The sequence below is a fragment of the Cryptomeria japonica genome, chromosome 1 (assembly GCF_030272615.1).
Source record: "Cryptomeria japonica chromosome 1, Sugi_1.0, whole genome shotgun sequence".
Classification (NCBI taxonomy): Eukaryota; Viridiplantae; Streptophyta; class Pinopsida; order Cupressales; family Cupressaceae; genus Cryptomeria; species Cryptomeria japonica.
The window spans coordinates 236,160,483-236,183,231 of NC_081405.1; the positions used below are offsets into that span (position 1 = coordinate 236,160,483).

General features: G+C 38.3%; 1 protein-coding gene across 1 annotated transcript in view; it reads left to right on the forward strand.

The window, feature by feature from the left end:
• LOC131042237 (novel plant SNARE 13) overlaps window positions 1-22,749 on the forward strand; it is a 40,647-nt gene that overhangs the window by 12,076 nt on the left and 5,822 nt on the right. The window contains exons 5-7 of the mRNA XM_057975563.2: window positions 2,657-2,754; window positions 21,171-21,250; window positions 21,440-21,496. Of these exons, the coding sequence (XP_057831546.1) occupies window positions 2,657-2,754; window positions 21,171-21,250; window positions 21,440-21,496 (235 nt within the window). The remainder of the gene's footprint in view (window positions 1-2,656; window positions 2,755-21,170; window positions 21,251-21,439; window positions 21,497-22,749) is intronic.

Consider the following 22,749-nt stretch of genomic DNA (forward strand, 5'->3'; position numbering starts at 1 on the left):
CTTTGTGTCTCGAAGGAAATATGCCAAGACATTGCTTGAGATATTCAGAATGATGGATTCCAAGCCCATGTCTACACCTATGGAATCAGGATTGCAGTTATCTACATTTGATAAGTGTTACCCGAAAATGTGTTTCCACCCTAAAGGCACACGTTCCGGAAATGGAAATGGTTTAGGGGACAGGGGGACGGCCGAAAATGTTTCCAAGCTGTCCTCGATCAAGTAAAATTTTCAGAAACTGTCCTGGAAACTCATAAATGGTCAATGATTTCATCGGAGACCGTTGACCATCCCCAAGATGGTTGGGGATGGCCAAACCGTCCCTCAACCATCTCAGGGACGGATGGCTGTTTCCAGTGGGAAAGGCAGTTAAAAAACAATTTTTTTTATAAAATTTATTTTTTACTGCAGCAATATTTATTATTAAATTTTTTATTTTAATGAAAGCGATAGCGATAAATTTAATAATAAATATTGCTGCAATAAAGGATGATATCTGCAAATTTAATAACGAACTCTCATTTGATTCATTTGATCATGATGCTATCCAATGTTCTTAATCTTATTCTATGATGATTCAATTTGATTTGTTTGATGCTATGTTCTTAGTTTTATGATGATTCGATGAATGATCATTGATTCAATGATTTTAGATTTAGAATCTAGATTCTGGTTTATAAATGTTATTATGTTGCTATGATGAATGTTTATTGTGTTACAATGTTATATAAATTTTAAATTTCAAATTTCTCCATATATATATATATATATATATATATATAGCCATCCCCTGCTCCAGCAAAAAAAAAAAAGCGTCTTGGAAACTTGTTTCCCTGTCCCCTCATCTCGGAAACTCGGGGTAACATAGTTTGATATAACTCCTCAGGTGAATGCAACTCTCTATCAACAATTGATTGGAGGTCTGATTTACTTGATTTACACTAGAATAGATATTAGCTTTGCTGTTAACTATCTATCAAGATTCATGCAAGAACCAAAATGAGTCGCTCGAAAGCAGCAAAACTTGTACAAAGGTATATCCAAGGTACAATGAATCATGGTTTGGAATACAAAAGGAGTGATCAATGCTTTTTGATAGGATACAAAGATGCAGATTATGCAGGTTCAGTTGATGATAGGAAATCGACATTACGATTTGTTTTCTTCCTAGGTTTGGGACCTATTTATTGGGGAAGTAAGAAGCAAGTCACACTTGCTTGTTCTTCAGCAGAGGCAGAATATTGTTCAGCAAGTGCAGCAGTTTGTGAAGTAGTTTGGCTACGTCGCATACTAGAAGGATTATCTCCCAACTTTAGTCCCCCACCCTATAGTTCCCCCCCACCCGGGGGGGAGGGTATTATAGGTTAAAGAAAGCTAGGTCGTTACATGTTGAGGTTTACTGGATGGCAGCGGGCTAAGCGCATGACCCCTCCCGCTCGATAGTTAAGGTAGCTGGCATGAACCTATCAATCGTTGGTCCGTGTGTGGACCATAGGGAAGGGCAAGTAAGGAAGGGGGAAACTAAACTAGAGCGGGCAGATCAGAACAAGGCAGGAGAACCGGAAGGTGGGGGTACCGCAAAACTAACCTACAATTCTCTATTGCGATAATCAGAGTGTTCTCAAGCTTGTTCATAATCCAATTTTTCATGAGTGGACCAAGCACATAGAAGTTGATTGTCACTTCATACGAGAACATGTTCAATAACACAACATTAAGCTTCAATTTTGCTCCACACAGGATTAACGTGCTGATATCTTCACCAAGCCTCTTGCACGTGTGAAGTTTGAAACATTTCAAGATTCTCTTATCAGTACTTTAAAGCAGTGATGTAATAAAGGGGTAATGTTGGATATTACATCATTTCCTGTATGGTTTAGTGTTTGTTTTATGTTTGTTATTTTTGGTTTGTAATTAGTTTTTTAGTTATTTGTTGACCCGTAAGTGCCAGATAAAGCACACGGTTGCAGTCATATTTTTGTATAAATATTCCTCATAATGCAATAAGAAGGCAATCTTTCTTTTGGGATTCAATTCTCTGATAATTTCTATTTGCAAGAAAACAGATTTTCAAGCTCCTTCATGGTGTAGTATAGCCACATGTTGTTAGGGTTGACTTTGCAAGATTTGAAAGCTTTTTTTTCGGTCATTTCTGTTGACCAAATAGCAGGGTTTTCAAGATAAATTTGGGCAAAACAACACCTAGGTGTAGTCAGTGTACAATGTCTATTGTTATGTTTGATAATATTGGCTATCCGACAATGTATTAATTGTTCGTATTAAGTTGTTTGTCATTCTAGGGTAGTTATAAGTGTCGGTTGGTTGACGGTTGTGTTCCTCTTAATATAAATATCATACTTATGAATTCTAAGATATCTTCTTAGTAGGAAAGCATGAGAATTTTTTTTTTCTTTTATGCATCACTTATATTGTAAAATGGAAAAGAAGACGTAGAACAAAATGTCCTCAAGATCTGTAAGGATTTAAGCATGGGATGAGACAATTTTTTCATGCAAAGGTATATTATACATTATGATTAGACCATCACTTGTTAGCTGAGCTGAAGATTCATCTTGCTCTTACTTTGATCAGAATGCATGAGTGCTAAAGCTTCTGTATGTCATTTTCATTTGTTAACTCTAGTTGTGATATGCAGGTATGCAAATTCTGTTGGAAATAAAAAAGGAGACCTTTTTGAAGGTGGAACTGGTGGTGGTGAGGCCTTTGCAGAAGAAAATGTCATAGCAGCATCAAGTAAGAAATTTGGTTTTATTTTTACCCTTGTATCTTTCCTACTCTTTCAATTAACCTTGTAATGAAAATTGTTGTCATGGGTTCTTATCAATATAATACAAGTACAAACAAGCACATATGTTGAATTTTGTCTCATTTGGTATAAACTTTGGTGAAATATTTTTTGTTGTAAATCCTGTTGTGTAGCTCTTAACAAATTTGTAGCTAAAACAGCTTCATTGTGAGCCGAGGAGAATAGGGTGGGGATGAGAATTCTATGCTTTCACAATAACTTATTGCTGAGTTTCAAATGGGCATATTTGATATTCTTTCACAAGAGCTTGATACTGACTTCCAAATGTTAAAAAAAAGTGGGAAACATAAAACCATAGATTTTGACTCATTGTTTGTTTTAAAAGGTTCAGGTATTCAAAGGTGTGGAATAATCTCAGAAATCCTAGATGTATTTCCTTTAGTATGGCATATTTTTTTATAAGACTATAAAACAATTTAGTTTTAAATTTTGAAAATCAATGAATTTATATCAATGGTTTATTAAATGATAACACAAATTACAAAAACTGTTGCTATTGTTTGAGTCGATACCAATTATGCCCTTTGTGCTGGCAAGGTGGGAAAGGTATTATCTTCATGGACTTTATAGCCATTTCATACTTTTCCCTTGCCTCTTCGCACTTTTCAATTTCATGCCTGCACATGTTTTACTTTTTCAAAAAATGTGCATTTACAATTTCCATTTTTTAAAATTCCAACACCTATGTTTTCTCTTATCTAAATTGTTTTTTAATTTGATTGGTCTTGAAGCTTAACATTATGGTCTTTTCCCCTCTCAAATTAAATTTAAGACAAAGGAAATGGCAAGGGATCTGATTCCATACAATCCCTCTTTGTAATCTAAAGATGTGCATCACTTCCTTTCCTTAAAATATCTTTACAATATTGTATCACATGATTTAATAATTTAATAGATATGGATATTCCGATATATCAATATTGGGTGTCTGTTGTTTCTATTTCATTTGATTTTTGTATCCAAGTTAAAATTTGAAGAAAATTTAAGCAAAGTGGACTGGAAGAGCATTGTCAAGATTTAATAGATATTGATATTTGTCATTGAGTACTTTGTGAAGTTTGTAGGTGAAATATCTAAAGAATGTTGATGTTATAGCTAGGTCGGATTCCTTCTAGGGCCGACCTAGCACTTTTGAGTGGCTAATTGGCCTGTCAGCCTTAGCGACAATATCTTGCAAAGTTCAATGTATAACTTGTTATTAGGTCTGGCCCTAAATGGTAATCATCATTTGTGAAATGTAAATTATAACATGTAACTTGTATTAGGTCCGGCCCTATACAAGTAACTTGTAAATTGTAATTGGGCTAACCCTATGTGTGGGTGCCAAAATAAGATTCAATTATTAATTTAAATGCAAGGCCGACCCAAGCAGAAGAGACATAAAGTCTCATATATATGCAAGATCATTCTTGCATCAATAATACCTTTTTTTTCAGCAATCAATCTCATTCACACATCAGCGGACTACCTCTGCTATTGATCAGCGAATTACTTCAGCGAATCAGTTATCTTGTGCAGCGAATTCATCTTAGATATTATCTAGGGCTGGCAAACTTCCATCTAGGGCTGGCAAACATCCTTTAGGGATTGCGAATTCATCCACAAGGACAGCGAACTCCTCCTAGGGCTGTCAACTTCATCTACAAGGTCAGTGAACTTGTTCTAAGGGCTGCAAGATCAAGCGAATGGTCTACAATCAGATTATTGAATCATCTACAGCAAGCATACCTCAGATAAGTCTGCCCTAGTGTGTGCCCTAACTTGGATTATCATCTACTGATTATATTATGCTTCAAGTGTTGAAGCAAAATTTGTAAGACATACTGATTTTGAGTTAATATAATCTGAGATCTTTGTTGCTGGGTTTTTCACCTCCAAGAGGAAGGTTTTCCCAGGGTACTGTTGTGCTATGTGTGTTTATTGTTTCATTTCAGCATGTTGTTATTAGTCTGATCTATAAAAAAACATGGTATCAGAGCGGGTTTGAAGTGATTGTGATCAGACTGTCTGATAGCAGCTAAGCACTCTTCACTTTCATCAAGCAATTTCCATCATTGAAGATGGTGACCGGTTTAAAGGTTGAAGATAGACTTGATAGAGCTTTGAACTTCACGTCGTGGAAGGTTAGAGTTCTTATTGCACTTGAAGAGAATGATCTACTTTAGTTTGTAGAAGGAAAAGATCAGCCTCAGCTTGAAGATCAAGAAGAAAAAACTCCAATTCAAGAAGAATGCTGTCAAAGCAAAGAAGATCCTGATTGAGTCCGTGAAGGATCACCTTGTGCCTATCATTTCCAAGATGTCTTCAGCCAAATATATGTTCAAGACATTGGAAGGGATGTATGAGATTAACAACACAAGTAGAGCACTTGCATTGAGGCAACAACTTCATCAAGTCAAGATGGCAAAGGGAGAATCAGTCATATCCTTCTTCATGATGATTGAAGAACTGAGAGATCAGTTTAGTGCCATTGGAGATGAAGTTGTGGACAAGGATCTTGTCATGCTAGCATCGAATGGCCTTCCTCACTCTTGGGAGCCATTTATCCAAGGCATAAGTGGGAGATCCAAATTTCCCAAATTTGATCGCCTTTGTGCTGATTGTATTCAAGAGTCAAGGTTGATATCAAGAGGAATTGAGCATAATCATTATGATGTGGAAAATCAAGTCCTTGCTACACACACTTCTATCGAAAGAGGCAAAAGAAGAAAGAGGGATAGAGACAGAGATCCAGATCTTGTTCCGAAAAAGGACTTATCTCACATTCAATGTTTTAGGTGTAACAAGTATGGCCACATTGCTCGAGAGTGCAAATTTAGGTCTACTCTAGCTTCTTCTGCTGAAGTTGACATAGGGACACTTCAGGAGGAGCCAAGGTCAAATGTCAACTCATAAGGGTTCTTGTTCTAAAAGGAGGAAATGCCATTTCAGCTTCAGAGGGAGCCTGACATTTCAGCTTTAGAGGGAGCCTGACATTCTAGCTTCAAAGGGAGCTACATCGTCTTGAAGATTTTGTTAATGCATTCTTCTCTGTGAGAGAAGTTTGAGGTGCAGCCCTTGTTAATGCATTCTTCTCTGCGAGAGAAGTTTGAGGTGCAAGCCCTTGTTAATGCATTCTTCTCTGCGAGAGAAGTTGGAGGTGAAAGCCCTTGTTCCACCCTCTGTGAGTAGGTATGGTGGATGTCATGTGAGAGACTCCATGACTTGGCACTTGTGTTTTTTCACCCTCTGGGAGTAGCCATGGTGAACGTCATGATGAGATGGCGACATCACGTTGAGGATTCCATGATGGGCACTTGTGTTCATTTGTTTTTTTCCATCCATGGGAGTAGCCATGATGGACCCACTCTCTGGGAGTAGCCATGGTGGATGTCACCATGTGACTCATATGTTGAGAATGACTCCTTCCTAACTAAGAGGGAGTGTTGATGTTATAGCTAGGTTGGATTACTTCTAGGGCGGACCTAGCACTTTTGGGTGGCTAATTGGCTTGTTGGCCTTAGCCACAATATCTTGGGCATCATCATTTGTGAAATGTAATTATAACATGTAACTTGTATTAGGTCCGGCTCTATACAAGTAAATTGTAAATTGTAATTGGGCTAACCCTATGTGTGGGTGCCAAAATAAGATTCAATTATTAATTTAAATGCAAGGCCGACCTAAGGAGAAGAGACATAAAGTCTCATATATATGCAAGATCATTCTTGCATCAATAATATTTTTTTTTCCAGCAATCAATCTCTTCACACATCAACAAACTACCTTTTCTATTGATCAATGAATTACTTCAGCGAATCAATTATCTTGTGCAGCGAATTCATCCTAGATATTATCTAGGGCTGGCAAACTTCCATCTAGGGTTGGCAAACTTACTTTAGGGCTGGCAAATTCATTCACAAGGACAACGAACTCCTCCTAGGGTTACCAACTTCATCTACAAGGTCAGCAAACTTGTTCTAAGGGCTGCAAGATCAAGCGAATGGTCTACAATCAGATTATTGAATCATCTACAACAAGCATACCTCAGACAAGTCTGCCCTAGTGTGTGCCCTAACTTGGATTATCATCTGCTGATTATATTATGCTTAAAGTGTTGAAGCAAAAGTTTTAAGACTTCTACTGATTTTGAGTTAATATAATCTGAGATCTTTGTTGCTGTGTTTTTCATCTCCAAGAGGGAGGTTTTCCTAGGGTACTGTTGTGTTATGTGTATTTCTTGTTTCATTTCTGCATGTTGTTATCAGTCTGATTTATAAAACAACAAAGAAATCACACTTTTCTATATATATGCCCTGGGAAACTGTAGGTGTAGAAATACAAAAGCGATATGGTATGCTTCTTTATAATGTGAAACTATTATCACAAAAGCTTGCACCCTTGCTAAGCTATCAACTCAACAACCTCGTGAAACATGGAGATGACCCCGAAGTGTGGGACCTTGCGCAGGGGGGTTGAATCTCCAGAGAAGGCTGACTTCCTTCTCAATCTAGGTGCACGTGTTGAACCAACTCAACACTTCAAAACTTACTCCTAAGCCTATCCTAACAACTTGTAGAGGAAAAGGGAAGAGGGAAATGCTTAAAAAGAAAGGAAGTGATGCATCAAGATAAGAGATGTTTCTCTCCCCACCCAGAGATGACACAAAGAATCAATCGAAATACCCAGGAGATGCACAAACTTCAGTTGCATGAATGAACCCAATGTATGTATTGAGGTTAGAATTTGCTAAATGCCAAAGGGGAGAAGATTCCTCACAAGTCACACTCAGAAATAAATTAACACATCATATATGAGAGAAGAGTCACAAAACATACACCTATGATGAAGGTAAGGAAACATACACAGCTTGCATACGTTGAAGGAAGGCAAGAATGATAATTTCAATTCATTTAAAGGCCAATGGCCAAACTTACAGTTGCAGAAATGCAAAAATATACAAGTCTTTAAGAGAAGTGAAAGAGCATAGAATAGCTCAAGCCAACATGGAAGAGAACCCTTTACAATGAGGCATAACAGCCTTATATAGAAAATGGCTGCATGCGAGAGACCATGACCCTTGTGTTCGCAGGGAAATGGCAGTTAGGGAATGCAGGGAAGTGCATGTACCCGACATTGTGTACATGCAAGCAACCTGGCCATACCCTGAAAATGCAATCCTAAGAAGAAAGGTACTTTTGGAAGGTGGATGTTCACAATGTCTTGAATGTGCTCAATGGGTGTGGTAGCTGTTTCACCAGTGAAGTATGGTATACTCTTTAATGCAGCCACTGGTATATCTTTTCATTGAGTCAAAATAAGAGGACTCCCCCCCATTGAAGGTAACAAAAACTTGATTTCTTGCCATGTGAGACAATGGTCTATTGATATGGGTGGTGGGAGCCCTTGACAGTAATGGTCTTCTTGTAAATGGAGGGGTAGAACGAGACCTGGGAGATGGAGTGTTTACAACCCTGACCCCCCTAACTGGTGACAATGAAGGTCTACCTCTCTGCCTTCTAGAGCTTGAAGATGAGAGTTCTTCAAACTGGAAACTACCTCTAGAAGACGCCCTTGTATGAATTTTGGGCATGAAATCCAGGGGTGCAACAAGTCATGAACAAGTAGTGGACCTGTGAGTAGAGACTTTAGAACCTCGGGGTTCCGGACTTGGGCACTTTGGAACCTGGGGGTTTCGGACTTCCGGAGTTGCGAACTTCAGAACCTGGGGGTTCCGGACTTCCGAAGTTGTGAACTTCGGAACCTGGGGGTTCCGGAGTTCGATGACTTGGGAACTTGGGGGTTCCGGAGTTAGGAACTTGGCGAGAACAAGAACTGGACTTTTGAGAAGAGTCGCCAAATGCTTGAAAGATGATTGTCTCTAAAGGTTGAAACACTAAGAACAACATTGAATTCTTAGCATAAAAAATCGAAAGTAAGTCCCACCAGGCGTGCCAAAAACTGTTATCACAAAAGATTGCACCCTTGCTTAGCTATCAACTCAACAACCTCTTGAAACATGGAAACAACCTCGAAGTGTGGGACCTTGCGCAGGGGGGTTGAATCTCCGGAGAAGGCCGACTTTCTTCTCAATCCAGGTGCAGGTGTTGAACCAACTCAACACTTCAAAACTTACTCCTAAGCCTATCCTAACAACTTGCAGAGGAAAAGGGAAGGGGGAAATGCTTAAAAAGAAAGGAGGTGATGCACCAAGATAAGAGATGTTTCTCTCCCCACCCAGAATGACACAAAGAATCAATCGAAATACCTAGGAGATGCACAAACTTCAGTTCCATGGATGACCCCAATGCATGTATGGAGGTTAGAATTTGCTAAATGTCAAAGGGGAGAAGATTTCCCACAAGTCACACTCATAAATAAATTAACACAACATATATGAGAGAAGAGTCACAAAACATACACCTATGATGAAGGTAAGGAAACATACACAACATGCATAAGTTGAAGGAAGGCAAGAATGATAATTTCAATTCATTTAAAGGCCAATGGCCAAACTTATAGTTGCAAAAATGCAAAAATATACAAGTCTTTAAGAGAAGTGAAAGAGCATAGAATAGCTCAAGCCAACATGGAAGAGAACCCTTTACAATGAGGCATAACAACCTTATATAGAAAATGGTTGCATAAGAGAGACCATGACCCTTGTGTGTGCAGGGAAATGTCAGTCAGGGAATGCAGGGAAGTGTATGTACGTGACATTGTGTACATGCAAGCAACCTGGCCATACCACGAAAATGCAATCCTTAGAAGAAAGGTACTTCTAGAAGGTGGATTGACTGACATTCCAAAGTTAGAGCATGCAGGCATGACATAAGTAACCACAATAAGCATGACCTGTACGTCTCTTGATGGAAATCTTGCAAAAATCATGAAATGCACCCTTGTGGCTCCACAAAAGAAGGTGCACAAGTCACAAGAGTCGTTGAAGCATTTAAAGCTTTGAGTGTTGATCACGCCATTCGGAAGTGTTGCAAGCTGGAAGGGAGTCGGAAGACTTCGGAAACTCGGGTTCTTGAAGTGGGGAAGACAAGGAAGGAACTTCAGAACCTCGGGGTTCTGGAGTTCCGAGAAAGAGAGAAGGATACAAGGGAAGGAATCTCGGGGTTCTGGGGAAGGGGAAGGAGACTAAGAGAAAAGAACTTTGGAACCTCGGGGTTCCGGAGTAAAAAAGAATTGGAGAGAAGGCAAGAGAGGAACTTTGGGCTTCCGGAGTTTCAGAGAACTGAAAAAAAGGCAAGGAGGGATGGGGTTCCGGAGTTCCGGGAAAGAGGAAGGGAAGCAAAGGAAAGGAACTTCAGAACCTCGGGGTTCTGGGGAACAAAAGAAGAGATAAGGAAAGGAACTTTGGAACCTCGGGGTTTCGGAGTTCCGAGAAAGAGAGATAAAGGCCAAAGAGGGAACTTCAGAACCACGAGGTTTCGGAATTCCGGGGAAGGGAAGGAGAGGCAGCAAGGAACTTCGGAACCTCAGGGTTCCGGAGTTTCGGGAAAAGAAAAGAGTAAGGGAAAGGAACTTTGGAACCTCGGAGTTTCAGAGTTCTGGGAAACTAGAAAAAAGGGCTAAGGAAGGAACTTCGGAACCTCGGGGTTCCGGAGTTTCGGGGAACTAGAGAGAAAAGGAAGCAAAGGAAGGAACTTCGGAACCTCGAGGCTCCAGAGTTCTGGGTAACGTAAGAAGAGCTAAGGAAAGGAAAAGGCTAAGGAAAGGAACTTCGGAACCTCGGGGTTCGGGAGTTCCGGGAAAGAGAGAAAAAGGCCAAAGAGAGAACTTCGGAACCACGGGGTTCTGGGGAAGGGAAGGAGAGGCAGCAAAGAACTTCGGAACCTCGGGGTTCCGTGAAACTGGAAAAAGGGGCTAAGGAAGGAACTTCGAAACCTCGGGGTTTCGGAGTTTTGTGGAACTAGAGAGAAAAGGAAGCAAAGGAAGGAACTTCGGAACCTCGAGGCTCCGAAGTTCCGGGGAAGAGAGAAAAGGCTAAGGAAGGAACTTCCTCTAGACAAGACAACACTTCACACTTCATAATTCCATTGCTTTTCTCCTTGATCAACTGGGGCAACGCTGGTCCATGGAACATATCTCTAATCGGTTCTCACTGATGGACCAAGGGTGTCATAAAATGACAACAGAAACCTACCAAGTTTTCTTCTATTTCATAAATGGAAAATCTTAACAAATGAAAATATTCACTTTATTGGAGACTTATAGATATCTTTGTACCAAAAAAGTATAAGTATTGTGGACCACTACCAAAAAAGTAAATACTTTAAAGGGAGATAAATAAATGTCAGTATTTTTCCAAGGTTTGGGAACAGTGATACACGTTTCAGGGATTGCAAATCTTTTTGTGGAGGTTGGGGATGATGGCCTTTAAAATAATATAGAAAATTAATATTTTAAACTTCAAAACATGAATATATAAAAAATACTAAAAAATAACATAGACAAACCAAAAGAAGTTGAAATTGTTAATAGTAAATACTAAATATAATAACAATGTAGCGATAACACAAATTATTTCATAGACCAATAATCTTAGGCATAATACGAAACATGATTTATATTGAGAGATACCAAAAGAAGAAATGTTACATTATGCATAATACATTGGCACATTTAGCAACAAACATGGAAATCAGAGTTATCATCTGATTGATATCTTAGAAACTATTCCTTACTCTTCCTCTCTTTTCCTCCGTCTCATGTCCTCTTGTCTTTTGGTGAATGCACATTTTTTTAGAGTTGAGGGGCTGCGATGGGCCCCCATATTTATGTTTTTACGTACTTTAGAAAATTTCTTGTTGTTTTTAATGCAATTGATGTGGGGATGCCCTAACAACATCTGTACCTGACATTTGACAGGCCAAAGTTAGAGGGATCCTCCAGTCTGTCTTGATATTTGAGACTGAAAGTAGTCATATGGCTGCCTTTAAATAGCTTCCTAAACAAAACAGGCCAGCATGTTAACAAAACAAAACTTAATCACTATTATACACTGCTTTTCCCAAGGATGGATCATGTTTATCTCACCTATATAACCTTCAAATAGCACCCTCTCATAGGTAGCAACCCTGCTATCCATTCAAGGAATTCCTAGAAGGTTTCAGTAAACTGCTCTGATACCATGTTAAATTTTTTAAGTCGTGGCAGACATATTTTGCACTGTAAGCTGATTCCTAGAGGAATAAAAGGCAAAATATAAAATTATCAGCATGTTAAATAAGCCGATTCATGGTCTCCTGCATGGGCCCACATTCCAACAAAGAAACACAAGGCTATGGATCCGCAAAGCAAGCCTTGCATATTTGTTGGGTATCCAGATGGTGTAAAGGCTACAGGCTTCTCCATCCTACCACACATGAGCTTTTCATTGAGAGGAGTGTTCCTTTTGAGGAGGATACTTCCAGTTCTTCTTCTGCCACTTCTCCATCTTTCATTGCTATGGAGACATTGCGACTTCATGATGATAGTTTTTGAGGATTTTAATCCTCCTGATCCTTTTGAGGAGTCTTCTTCCCCCACTTCAGATGATGATGATGAGGTTTCATCTTCCTCCTTTCTTAGTAATCATTCAGAGGGTGATGATTCTCCTTTAGATTCTCCAACTACTGGGCCTTTTTGGGCTCGTCAGACATCGGAGTCAACTGGTGATTGGGTCGGTGATCCTTCAGATGAGAGAAGAACAAGGTCACAATTCGAGCATGCTCCACATCTCTTCTTTGCTACAACTTTAGATCCATAGTCCTTTTGGGAAGCTTTAAGTGTCCCCAAGTGGGATGCTACCATGTAGGAGGAGTTTAATTCCCTGGAGAGGAACCATACTTGGGATGTAGTCCCTCTTCCTAAGGGAAGGAAACCTGTTCGGTGCAAGTGGATCTACCGAACAAAATTTGTTGCAGATGGGTCAGTTGATAAGCATAAGGCTTGCCTGGTCGCCAAAGGATTTTCCTAGGTTCCTAAGATTGACTACTTTGAGACTTTTGTGCTAGTTGCCAAGATGAATTCCATCCGACTTGTTCTTGCTATTTTGCTGCGTCCCATCGTTGGGAAGTTCATTAGATGGATGTGAAGAGTGCTTTTCTTCATGGTGACCTTCAGGAGGAGATATATATGGAGCAGCCACAAGGGTTCGTTCAGGATCCTTCACTAGTTTGCCGCCTTCAAAAGTCTCTCTATGGCCTTAAACAGGCCCCTCGAGCCTGGTATGCCAAGATGGTCTCCTTTCTGTCAGTTGGGTTCTCTCGGTGCCACTCTGATCCGAACGTCTACATTTTGCAGTAGGATGATACTCTCACCTTCCTTGTTCTCTATGTTGATGACTTGTTGATCACAGGGAGTCACTCATCCCCCATCAAGGTAGTCAAAATTGCCCTTCATGATCGTTTTCTGATGTCAAACTTAGGCCTACTCCACTACTTCTTAGGGATTGAGATCACTCAGTCACCTTCTGGTATCGTTGTTGCACAACCTAAGTACGTTCTTGATATGCTCTCCAAATTTGGCATGGCTGACTGTAAGCCTGCACCAACTCCATTTCTGTCCAGGTTCAAACTTGAGGCTTCTTGTTCTTTACCATTGGTGGATGCTACCTTGTATTGCCAATTGGTTGGAAGCCTCATATATTTGACTCACATGAGGCCTGATATTTCATATGCTGTGGGCTTGGTCTCTAGGTTCATGTAGGAGCCACATGAGCTGCATTGGAAGGCAGCTAAACAGATTCTTCTCTATGTACAGGGAATTCACAGTTATGGGATACACTATGCAACGAGCATGGATATTGACTTGGTGGGATATGCAAATTCAGATTGGGCAAGTGATTCTCAGGATTGCAAGTCTACTTTAGGGTACTGTTGACGTGTATTTTGTACACTATCAAACACAGAATAAAATACCTAAAGGTACCTTATCCTCTCTTGAGTAAAGTCTCTGATTGCTGAAGATATCGCGAAAAAGGATCAATCAGGATGACTTCAAGGTTCTTGTATGTAGGGTCTCTACGTGTGGATAAGCTCTCTGTGGTATGATGTGATTTGCTGGAATCACAAGGGGACTTACATTTTGATGCCTGAACTTCTGATTTGCTTTGAATATTGCTGGACACAGGATTTTACTAACTTTGACTTGAAAAAAAGAAAAAAAGAGGAGGGTGAGGAAAGAATCTAATCCTAATACTAAGGAATGTAGGAGCAATGATTGATCTTTGATGAAATTCTAACTAGGTCTTGTTTTGACATCGCAGGACCATCTCCACAAGGCTAGTGCGATCTTCGAAGGAAAGCTTTATGATGTTCAAATCATCACTGCAGGCATAGACACCATCAGGTTGATGCATATCAATGAAGAAGCAACAATTGAAGTTAAGCTTAAGCTGAATGATTCCAGTTGACTACACAAGGCAAGTTTGCAATCAACAAACTGCTAGTAGTATGGATATACGAATTCCATCATCAATCAAGCACATTTCTTCCACTCATCTAATAACATGAAATCAAATACGAGAAGTATAGAGACCATGCAAATTGTCGAATCGACCCATAAATTTCACCATTTCTTCAATGAAGTTACAAGTCTTTTACAACAACATCTTGGCAACAATCTTTGCCTTCTCTCTCTACTCTACTCTAATTGCTTCCAACTATTCTCTAACTATTCTAACTATTTTCAACTCTCTAACTATTGCTAATTCCCTCTACAAAATGAAATGCCAGGGCTTATATAGTGCCTTCAATACAATTCGATGGCTTAGATCAATTCGAGATCAATGGCCCAGATTCAACAATGAAAACCCTAATTAGGGTTTGTTACAACCATTACATAACATTTAATGCTTGGCCAATGATAAAATTGTATTGCTTGGACACATGTCCTCTCTAGAAAATTCCACCAATGGATAGCTAGGGTAGGTACATCGGAGTTTGTGCCACCTTCCATGAGTTAGGTACATTGAATCTGGAAATGTTGAGGTGGACCACACTGACTGGAGAAGTGATGACTAGGATGCCACCTCGTCTGACACTTGTAACTTGGTAAATATTCAACTTGATGTTGTTGAGAAGCTAGCTTTAATTAATTCATCTCGTACTATCTGCTTCTTCAACGAACCCTTTGCTTTGACTTCTTGTGTCCTTGATGTGCAGGACGATTGATGTACCTCGCCTTGGAATATTGGATTGGAGAAGTCGCCCTTGATGACGTTAGTCCAAAGAAGGCCGTCCTTGTCGATGCTAGACTGGATCGAAGAAGGTCGTCCTTGTCCTTGCTTAATCGTCCTTGTCCTTGCTTGATCGTCCTTGAGGAGAGTCTTCCGACTTGTAGATCTTTCGAGCTTGGAGTCGCCATCTTGATACCTACACAACATTTCAAAATTAGTAATATATCTTGAAATCTAAAAATTAAACTTTAAAAGGAAGATTCAAGATTTTAATTTAGGAAACCTCATGATAAATCTTGAGTTATCATTTCCTAATTTAGGATTTTCAAAGCAAAATTTAAATCTTCAAAAAATGTTACCAAGGTGATTACGCCATACCTCCTCTTGAGTTTTAAACTCTAAGAAATGATGTAAAAATAGATGAATTTTGCTAGGCAAAGTGTAGATCAAGACTCCCTTTAGCAAAATGCGCCCCCTTTAGCTTGGAAAAGAACTCCATCTTCCTCTTCAAAAATCTGGAAATTTGCCTTCAAATACCTTCAAAACATCTGGATTTTATCCTCCAATCTAGCAAGAAATACGCCTCTCCAATAGCCTTCAATATGAATTTCGCCCTTCTTAGTCTCCACTCCTGGTAGAAATTCGCTCTTCAAATTGCTCTTCCAAATCGCACTTGAAATGATGAGTGAATGATTTGAAATGCTTCAAAGTACCCTCCTTATATAAGCGCTCACCTCTTTAATTACCTCTAGGCCGACTTGAAAATAAGGCAAATAATAACAAAAAATTAAAATAAAAGGAGGCCGACTTTTGTATAAATATAAAAATAAAACCCAAGCGCTCTCCCTCTTATTTAATTAAATTAATAATTAATTAATTAAATGCCTTCGTAATTAATGATTTTTAAAAGGCTAAATTAATCAATTAAATGCCTTGTGCGCACCCATTAAATGCCAATTTTAATTAAAAATATCAAGGTTCATCGAAATTTAGCATTTAATGCAATTTGAAAATGATGTTGGCGCCTAGACATGGGAAAAATAATGAATATTAACCTCATCGCTCTGGTCCCTGGCAGAGGGACAGGAGCGCTTTAGCATTTTGTTCTTGAATTTCTCGCCTTTTACGTTCAAAGTCACTTCCCTTACGTCCAAATTGGCATTTTAATTGGGAACCTTGAGCTTGATCTTATTCAATCTTTCGAATGAATGTCTCTTAGACCATTTTCGCCTTGGTCCCTTGGTGAGGGACAGGAGCGAACTTTTCTTTTCTCCTTTGATCCTTGATCATTTTAATTGCCAACTTACGTCACAAGGCAAGAAATAACTTCATCCATTCATTCTACGCATACTTAACTTGTCCCTTGCAAGGCAAATTTGATATTTGAGTGATTTTCGCCCTGGTCCCTTGGTGAGGGACAGGAGCGAACTTTGTATTTTAGCTCAAAATTGTCAACTTTTAATATTAACTCCTTGTTCATCACCTTTCTAATGACATTTCGGACCTTGCATGACTTCGCCTTGATATGGTTTTTTGAAGGAAATGATTGTTTCAATGAATATCGCCCTGGTCCTTGTCTGAAGGACAGGAGCGAACTTTTGCTCCTTGTGTTAATCCTTGATCATATCGACCTCCAATTGTCTTCAAAGCGTAAAATAGTGTCCCTTACTCCTCCTTGAACGTTTGAAAAGGAAGTGGCATTCAAAATTTAAGCATACTTGACTATTTCGCTCTGGTCCCTGGGAGAGGGACAGGAGCGAGTTAGCTATTTCCATCAAATTCTCATAGTCTTTGTAACTTTGTTTTTCTTCGGAGTGTTCCAAATATCATCTCCATCATGCGTCTTGGCTTGGATCCGCCCAATCTTGAAGGAAAAGACTTGATATTCTATATTTCGCCCTGGTCCTTGACAGAGGGACAGGAGCGAATTTGCACTTATAAGCTCATTTGCGCTTTACCAACTTTCAAATTTGTCTTCAACGGATTTATTATGCTCCCCTTCACTCATTTTTGACATGAAACTCGCTTCAACTTGGTGGGAAATTTGTCTTAGGAGGAAATCGCTTTGGTCCCTGGGAGAGGGACAGGAGCGCCTAGGCAAATATGGGCTTACTTGGCGTCTTGCGATCTTCAAAATTATCTTCAATAGAGTGGTTACGCCTTGTTTCATTTGCCTCAAACTCAAAACTCACTTCACCTTTGCCCAAAACTTGTCTTTTAAGCAAATCGCTCTGGTCCCTTGGAGAGGGACAGGAGCTATCATTGAAATTCGCCCTGGTCCTTGGGAGAGGGACAGGAGCGATTTTGACTCTTTGAGTAGATTTTCTCCATCGAGGTGCACTCAAATTATATTCAACTGATAAAACACATTTTCTTTGTTCTCCTTAAATCGCGAAATCATTAAAATCTTGCAAGGACAAAGCAATCTTGGATTTCAAGCTCCGATCCTTCAGTGAGGGACAGGAGCGATTTTTGCTCTCAGGGCCAAATCTTTTTACTTTTCACTTCAAATTTCCTTCGCTGAGGAAAATATCATCTCTTTACACGCCATGAATAAAAGTTCGAGTCCAAACAAGGTCTAAAAATGTGTATATGAATAAAATCGCTCTGGTCCCTTGGTGAGGGACAGGAGCGAATTTACCTTTCTAGACAAATACTCCATCATTTCATCGTCCTTAATCAAGTCTGGATGCTCTATCACGTTCATTTTGTCCTCCATCATGCCTTTGATGTCTCAATTTGTCCAAACAAGGTCAGGAATGACTCCACTAAGCCTTTTCGCTCTGGACCCTTGGTGAGGGACATGAGCGATTCGCCTTGGACCCTAGGGGAGGGACAGGAGCGTTTTTCGCTCTGGATCCTCAGTGAAGGTCAGGAGCAAAATTTGACTTTTCGAACTCTCTATCAGGACAATTTTAATGGAATATAACATTTAAGTATAAGAAAGAAGAAAGATAGTTCTTATACTTTAAGTTATATTCCATATATACTTTCAGGATGTTTGAGAGTGGTTTCAGACCTCCAGGAGTTATATTGCAAAATCTAATTTTTTGAGGTTTTTCAGTTTAGTCAAATTTAGGATCAGGACATTCCAGACTTAGCCAAATTTCAGGATCAGGACTTTCAGACTTAGCCCAAATTTCAGGATCAAGACTTTCAAACTTAGCCCAAATTTTAGGACATTCCAGACTTAGCCAAATTTCAGAATCAAGACATCACTCAAGCCAGACTTGCTTATCCATGTGATCACCTGGGCGACACTCAAAATGCAAAGGCTAGCTAACAAAACCCTAAAAGACCAAAAAAAAACAAACCCTAAAAAGCAAAAAACATGGGTCCCCATTTGCAATGGGGCGATGTGTGAAAACGTCACAACAGGTACTCTCTTTTGTTTGGGGGGGGGGCTTCTTCTCTATTTTGGGGGAATCCTATGTACATGGGTGCCTCATCAGACTTCATTTGTCGGGACCCATATGTTTATCCACCTAGGCTACGCTTAATGGGGGGTGTTAGTGTAGGTTTTTATTTTCCTAGTTAGGTTTATTATTTTCCCTTTTCCTAGGTTTTCTTACACTTTAATTAAGCTTGCTTAGGTTAATAAAGCATGTTTACTTTTCCTAGGTTTACTCAAGCATTGAAGGAAATTCTCAAACAAATGTTGATTGATGGTGGAGTAATGGATGCAAAAGCAGTTTATGACTTAAACAAATGGTATTGCATTTTGGTGACTAAGAAGGAAACTATTGATAAGACGAAGGATGATTGCATCAAGATGGAGGAATCGCTCAAAGCAATTCAAGAACAATTCATCATTTCAACTAGAGAAATGTTCCTGCAAGATATGCTTGATGAAGATGGTTTTAGTGCTGAGGAATTGCATAATCAAATAAAGTCTATCTTCTTGCCAACCACGGGATTCTCAGATGCTGTTTTGACAGGAGCATGTTCATTCATGGCCTTCATGGGAATGTTTTGAAAACAGGAAATGGAATGGCAAAAGGTCTTTGCTACTTGTGCTGATGCATTGGAGGTGATCGAGTTCAAACTCGATAATTTGCCTAACTTGTCCATGGAGGAGCTCAACGCAGTGATGTCCAGATTCATTGCATTTGCAATCAAAGAGAAGGATCAAGGAAATGAGCTTCTAGAAGAAAGTTTGTTATGAGTTGCATGTGGTGTTTATTTTCTCATTGGTGGAGATTTTTTAGAAGTTTGTGTCAAAACATGCCTTATTTCTATTGGTTGATTATGTAACTGGTTAGTTGGCCACAACTAACCCTAATTAGGGTTTTAATCTCAACTGTCCATTTCGTCATTTTGGAGCTCTATATAAGCTGCCATTTCTTTTATTTGAATGTATGAGAGGAACTTGAACAATTGTTGCTATTTTGCTACTGGATTAATAAAGACATTGAAGTGTGGGGTTTTCTACTTAATCTTTAAAGCATATGCATGGTTATTCATCTTCTCAATCTAAGTTTTAGAATTTTTTTTTAAGTATTAAAATTGAATGATAGAATGTTGTGTAAGATTTATTGTGGAACTCTTAATCCATACCACTAGCTGTTTGTTGATTGCAAATATGCCTTGTGTGGTCAACTAGAATATTTAAATGTGCTTAAGTTCAATTGTTATTTAATCATTGATATGCATCCAATTGATGGTGTCTTTGCTGCTTGATAATAATTGGAAAATCATCCGATCCCCTTAGAAGATTGCATTAGCCTTAGTGGAGTTGTTCTTGTTTGGCAAAACTAAGACTACTCGAGTTTCACTAAAATCATCCTTAATCCTTGCATTCTTAGATATAGTTTTAGCATTTCTCAACCCTATTCTTTTGCTATTTTTTGATAAACGTCTAGTAGTAGTGGTAAGAGAGCTTCATTGCATATCACTTAAACACCATTCCTTGAGCATTAATGTCTTAAGAATACGTAAGGTCCCTTGATGAAACAGCAAACACAACTATCAACTGTTCTTATCCACATGTTGTGATTCGACATACAAGAACCTTGGAGTTATCTCAAGTGATCCTTAAGCGAATCTTCAGCATTTAAGAGACTTTGATCAAGAGAGCATAAGATACTTTTGGGTATTTTATTCTGTGTTTGCATGTGCATAAAAACACATCAACACTCAGGTACTTGGGGACCAAAATCATTCAGGTACTGATCCTAGATCTGGTTCTTCCAGATAATATCTGAGTTCCACAGGTTTGCAGGGTCCTGAATGTTTTTGAATCTTGGAAATTTTTTTCATCAAGGATCCCATCTTTCTCAGGCATTTTTGAGAAAAACTAATAAATAATATATTCATATAATCTTAATAATTGAAAAAAACAGAACTAACTCAACCTGACTCATAAATCATAATAAATAAACCTATTTGTATCATGTAGTGTTTGTTAAGCTCCCTTTATGCACATAACATTAATATCATGGGTTTTCCCTCTTGTATTTGTAATATTTTATTATTTTATGTATGGATGTTGTCATGACACACTATAACCAGAATCATTTCCTTGCAACTTTTTCATCGAGTAAAGAAAATTTCAGGCTTTTTAGTTTTAGACTGAAAGATATTTTGTGTTTCTTTCTTTGCCACTAATCTAAAGTTTTTGTCCTCCTTTCCATGGGAGGGATTTTGGGGAAAGTGTTTGGTTATACGTACATAAGCATAGGCATGTTCTAAATTGGTCCATTAATATGTTGTTGATTTTGTGTTCCTTTATATACTGTTTGGGACATTCTTGTAGGAGTAGAGATCGGTGCATTCTATTGGTTTGCATGACCGCATGTGCACTGTCTAAAAGATGTCATACCTACATATGGTATTACGAATTTGTTTGGCTTGTGGAGATATTACACCAGTTGTGTTGATTCATACCTTTCATGAGATGACTGCAGGCGTGTTCTAAATTCATCCATTATTATGTAGTTGTATTTTTGTTTCTTTATATACTGTTTGGGACACTCCTATAGAAGTAGAGATCAATGCATTTTAGTGATTTGCATTCACAGCTGGCTCTGTCTAAAAGAATGATCAGCAGCTTGTTCTGTCTGTAACTTTTAAAGTCTACGTTTACATTTTCTTTTTTGATCTTTGGAAAACTAATCTGCACTAAAAGTTTGTTTCCATATATAATTTAGTTTATAGTGTGATAAAATTAATAGATTTAAATGTTGGTTGCAGCAATGAGTAATCAAGAACTTGTTGGGCATGGAACAAAAATGATGGATGAGACTGATCAAGCCATAGATCGAACCAAAAAAGTAAATATATCAATCAACATCTATTTCAAATGAGACAAAGAAAGAATATTGTGTTTTCATCCTTATATGAGCCAGAATACATGTTTGAAATGATTCCTAAAAGTCGGTGCTCTTTTCCCGTTGTCTTTGTAGATATAGTAGCATGTCATATAACTTGTTGAGTCCTTTCTCAAACTTTGTGATGCATAGGTAGTTGAAGAAACTGTAAATGTTGGGGCACAGACTGCAGCACAACTGAAGGGTCAGGTGAGTATTGATGAAGTTCTCTGCTGTCTTTAATTTTAAGGTTTTCTTCTATGCTTTTGCTTGGCTATTTGCTATAATATCTTGAGTGTGATTAAGCTCAAATGCTATTAGTTTTCTCGTTTCCATTTAAGCATCATTACTATTTTGCTACTATTCCTCATCAGTTCTTTAAATCATAGTTTAAAAACCCAGACTTGGCAAAAGTCTGGCAGGTAAAATTTTTGACTTGGACTAGGGACTTGGAAGTTGGCATACTAAAAATATTCCTCAATTAATAAAATAAACTTAAATAACAGGGAAACCATTGAATTTAAAGAATCTATAGGTAGTTTCTCCATTAGTTTTGCACTATGTTGCTGGCTCTAGTTGGATCTTGGTTCAGGTTTGTGGATCGCAAATTCTTTTTTGGGGTTGGGTTGATCTGTGAAAGAACAAGTAAAGATCATATATATTCTTCATTTTTATCAATCCAAAATCTCAATCTTATACATTCAATTTTAAATATATTATTAAATTAATTAATATTCAATTTTAAATATATTATTAAGCTAAATAATATACATTTCATATTAAATTAAAAATATTAAAATTTAGATATCATATAAAAACTTATTAAATTTTAAAAATATTAAAGCTAATGTAAATTTTCAATATCAGCCTAGAGCATGTAATGGAAGCAGGTCTAGGGTATGGAGGTGTGACTTGGACTTCACAGATAGGGATTTTTACCATGAGCTGTGACTTGAACCATCCAAGGGCAGAAACCATCATGTATTGTAACCTTTGCAAGTAAGGAAAGCAGACATGATGTTAGGCTCTTACTCATTGATTCAAAATTGAAAAATAAATTGAATGAATGATTCAATAATCGGATGATGTATTCAACAATATACAAGCGTATATATAGAGATTACAAGACGACGTTCTAAATTAAGAACAAGTCGTTTAAAGTGACTTGATTGGGCAGTTTTCCTGTTTTAACACGAATGATTAGTATATTTTGTAACAAAAAAGCTCCCCGAATCCTTCGGGATTAATTCTTCATTCTCTACTAAAAAGAATGAGAGTGACAATCTTTTTTTTATCCATTTTTGTTATTAACATGCTAATTTTTTATTTATATCTTGAAATATCATTTTTTTTTTGAATCACAAATTCAATTCAAAATTGACGGGTTAATGTCAGCTTATCCGTGTAGTTTTGCATTATTTAACTAGGAATTGATTTGATGAAAGATGTTTACTTTTATGCTT